Source organism: Populus nigra, chromosome 1 (assembly GCF_951802175.1).
Source record: "Populus nigra chromosome 1, ddPopNigr1.1, whole genome shotgun sequence".
In the NCBI taxonomy this organism is placed as follows: Eukaryota; Viridiplantae; Streptophyta; class Magnoliopsida; order Malpighiales; family Salicaceae; genus Populus; species Populus nigra.
The window spans coordinates 4172422-4176555 of record NC_084852.1 but is presented as its reverse complement, the minus strand read 5'-3'; the positions used below and the strand labels follow the sequence as shown (position 1 = coordinate 4176555).

The following is a 4134-nucleotide window of genomic DNA, read 5'->3' as shown; positions in this document are numbered from 1 at the left end:
CACCTCTTCTTTCCAATCATCTTGATATGATGGAGAGGAGACTGGGAGCTGGTCAAAGACGTTGGGATGGGGGCTCATGAAGGAATATATAGTCACATACGTCGAGTCTTTCACTCAAAGGTTAAAAAGGGTATCGGTTATAGTTATTAAACTCGGTTTAGCTTTAGTAAGTTGGTGTGGGCAGTTCTGTGATCTTGTTGACCTGGTTAAATCAACAACTCAGTCACCTGGATTGGGATGAGTTTGACGACAATGATTTGAGAAATATTAACTAATCAATGAGTTATATGTGAAATTCGCCACTACTTTAGAATACCGAATTAGGAAAATAATTCGTTACGAGCACAACAACTCGTTGTTAATGAATAATGTAGAAATTCGGTGTAAAGGATTTACTTATGTAGTCTTGACATGTGCATTTCATCTTCCCCACTATTAAAATTATCAAATTACGCAGTAAAATTCTACCAGATAGAGGGTTATATTAGTTTTTCTTTCTGATCAGAAGGGATGGTTTCTGTCAAAGGTACAATGCAAACTTTACAAGAAGAAAGCCCTCAGATTAAATGTTTGCTGCAGAAATGAACTTGAAATTCTGGCTCAAAGAATCATTCATTACCCGGTGCAGTTACACAAGTTGCAAATGCTAATTTGATAACGAGACACGAATTGCTGCTAAAAACCGCAGGAGAGGATAGATATGAGAGATTTTCTCATCACTCTCAAAATTATCAAAGTAAAGCCTCTAAAGGATATTAAGAGGGATTGAAACTTTATTTAATGTAGTTAGCATGTATCTTCTTTAAAGTAATTATTTCCACACTTTTTTCTTTCTACCATTTCTTTGCCTTAAAAAACAGTTCAATCCACCTGCTGCATCGAGTAGTCCTCCAAAACAACATGTAACCAATTACAACTCCCAGAAGCATTCCAACACCATATCCGACCAGTGCAAATCTCCAACTAAATGGAGTACCTTTTTTTCCTGAGTCCTCTTTTTGCTTTCCTGATGGATCGTTCTCAAGATGTCTACATTTCCTTGACAATGGAAATCCACATAGTCCCAAGTTGCCACCATAGGAATCATTAGCGAACGTTAAAAATTGATTGGCTACCGGTATTCTCCCAACCAATCTATTATAAGAAAGGTTGAGCACAGAGAGTAATGTCAAGTCTGTTAGTTGCATTGGTATCTCCCCTGTGAGCTTGTTCTGTGAGAGGTCTAAAGACTCAAGCTTTGCCAATTTTGAGAGAGATGGTGGAATCTCGCCAACGAGATTGTTTCTAGACAAGTTGAGTACTTGTAGCAACTTGAGATCACAAATCATTTCAGGAATCTCTCCCTCGAAACGATTGTTTGAGAGGTCTAGGACAGTGAAAATGGTTAAGATGTGAATATTTTCCATTCTCTGTCCTTTGTTTGTTATTGTCATCCAATCCCTGTAGTAGAAGCCTCCCATGTACAACAATTTTTCGTTCAACTTCATCTTCATTGACTGCCATATTCCAATGTAGTCAGATGACAAATTTCCAGTGAAATAATTCGAGGAGAGATCGAGTATATGAAGCTTTGGGAAGTCATTTGGTGTCAGTGGCTGACCAATGGAACCATGTAATCTATTGGATTGGAGGATAAGGACTTGCAAGTTAGGAAGCTTCCCTAACCAAAAAGGGAATGTGTCATTAATCTGGTTGTCACCGAGGTCTAAGACTTTGAGTCCTCTGCAATTTCCCAAAGACGCTGGTATTTCCCCTTTTAACTGATTCCTATAGAGATTGAGCGTCGTCAGACTGCATTCTTCAGTGAAATTCCAAAGCATGGACCCAGAAAACTGGTTCTCTCTTAGATTTACTACTGTGAGAGCGGAACTAAGGTTCCCAAGACATTGTGGGATTTGACCAGTCAGATGGTTATAGGAAATGTCCAGGATTGCTAAACTGTTCATGTTGCAAAATGATACAGGAAGCTTTCCAGTGAACTTGTTCTTAGAAAGCGAAAGGAGGTTTACAGAGGGTGGAAATATAGGGAATGATCCTTCTAGAAAATTATAACTAAGGTCAAGCAAGGTCAAAGAACTGAATAGTGGAGCAAGAACTGGTGTTTCAATCCCAGTCAAAAAGTTGTTGGACAAATTCAAGTAAGACAAACTTTCTAATTGCCATATCCATTTGGGAAGTATGCCTTGGATTTTGTTGTTCGAAAGGCCCAGCTCAACTAATCCATCTTGGTTTCGTAGGAAACTTGGGATTCGGCTAACATTGCAGGAGTCAAACCACAATCCTTGAAGCTGGGGTAGTTTTAAGTTGCTTGAATAGGCAATAGTCAGTTGGCTATTGTCAGACAACTGAAGGAATGCAAGGCTCTCAATGCTCTTGATCATGCTTAAATTGATGGCACCGCTAAAGTTGTTGGAAAAAAGCTTCAATTCAGTAAGATTCTGAAGTTCAAGAAACGAATTAGGGATATGCCCTTCAAAATTGTTGATGCTTAGATCAACAACACTTAGGGGCGATAAAAAAGCTCGTTCAAAATCTTGTAGGACGCCACTAAGCCTGTTTTGACTCAGTAGCAATTTCTCCAGGGAAGGTAGCTCAAAAAGTGAGGAGTTCAAAGTCGCCTCCATGAAATTGCTCTCAATAAAAAGAGAGCCTAGATTCGCTAACCCAATATGGTTTACTGTATCGAGTAGTCTCGGGCCTTTCTTTAATGGTGGAAGGAATGGAATCCATCCCAGAAACTTGTTGGATGAGAGATCCAAATCAACAAGTTGGTTTAGGCTTGCAAGAGAAGAAGGTATCAATCCAGAGAAACTGCAATTCCTCAAGTTCAGTTTAATCAAAAATTGAAGATTGCCAATTGAATATGGGATTTCTCCAGAAAAACTCGTGAATAATAAAGATAAAACTTCTAACTTGCTGCCTATTGGAAATTCTGGCAAAGTCCCTGAAAGAGGCGTATTGCCCGATAAACCAAGAGTCTTCAGGTTTGGCAGCAGCATGATACTTTTCGGAAACATTGAAGAGAGATTGTTTCGAGAAAGGTCAAGCTTTGAAAGCAATGAAAGTTGACTGAGTGATTCACAAACGGGACCTGAGAGATGACAATTTGACAAGCTCAGAACTTGGAGATTAGGGGTTGCCAGAGGTAAGGCAATGCACCAGTCGGCACCACATGCTGATATATTGACACCATCAAGATGAAGTTCCCTTAAGCTTCTCAAATCTTTCACAAGCCTTATAAAATTCGGTTTCTCAAGTTTTGAAGAATCCAAACGAGAATTGGAGAGATCAAGAGAAACCAATTTGGTCAGCCGCGATATCTCCAAAGGTACTTGTCCTGAAAAACTTGAATCTGAAAAGTTCAGATGTGTCAAGTTGGAAATCAGATCAAGCCTGGAGGGAAATGGAGACGACTGAAAGTTATTGTTGGAAAGATTGAGTTTTTCAAGGAAAGGCAGATGAAGAAGGTTGGTTGAATTAAAAGTGCCGGATAGTTTGTGGCTGCTAAGGTCGAGGCTGATCACATGTCCTGAGACATGATGACAAGCGACACCTTCCCAGGAGCAACAGTTAGTGTTGGGTTTCCATGAAGGAAGCAAAGAACCTGAGGAAGGATGTTGAGGAAAAGAAGAATCTGGTTGAGCTGTTAACAAATCCCTTTTGAGTTGGAGCAAGGCTGTTCTTTCACTGTCAACACAATGTTCGACTGAAATTGAATGAGTAGAAGAAGATTGTGATGACAACGATGTGGAATTTGTTGGAGATGAGAAACACAAGAATAGAAAACAAAGCACAATTTTGCAATGATTCTTCATTTTGGGAGATATAGAGAGTTGGTATATAGTTGCAGTGATGGTCTCTGAATTTATAAGATCCCAAGCTAGCATGATGTACAGAGCCATTGTAACGTGCTAGTCACGACTCAAGAAATTACCACCCAATTTCTTGAAAATATACGAGGAGTATCGTCCCCAGTATTCCAATAAAACAATTGAAAAATCAAACGGAACATGTACATGTGCTGTAATAGCAAGAATTGTGAGATCACAAGTTAGACTAGAAAGGAGTGATTACTAATACTAGGTTGAAATGACAGTGACAGACCATTATCTCATATCCGAGTGTTCAAATAAC

General features: G+C 39.3%; 1 protein-coding gene across 1 annotated transcript; it reads right to left on the bottom strand.

The window, feature by feature from the left end:
* Positions 1–833: 833 nt before the first annotated feature.
* On the bottom strand, positions 834–3902 carry LOC133676433 (receptor like protein 22-like). The gene has a single exon (XM_062098080.1). It carries the CDS (start codon positions 3900–3902, stop codon positions 834–836), a length of 3069 nt encoding a protein of 1022 aa, XP_061954064.1.
* Between the last annotated feature and the right edge of the window lie 232 nt (positions 3903–4134).

Coding starts and splice junctions, on each gene's coding strand:
- LOC133676433 (XM_062098080.1), bottom strand. CDS start 3,902: ATGGCTCTGTACATCATGCTAGCTTGGGATCTTATAAATTCAGAGACC.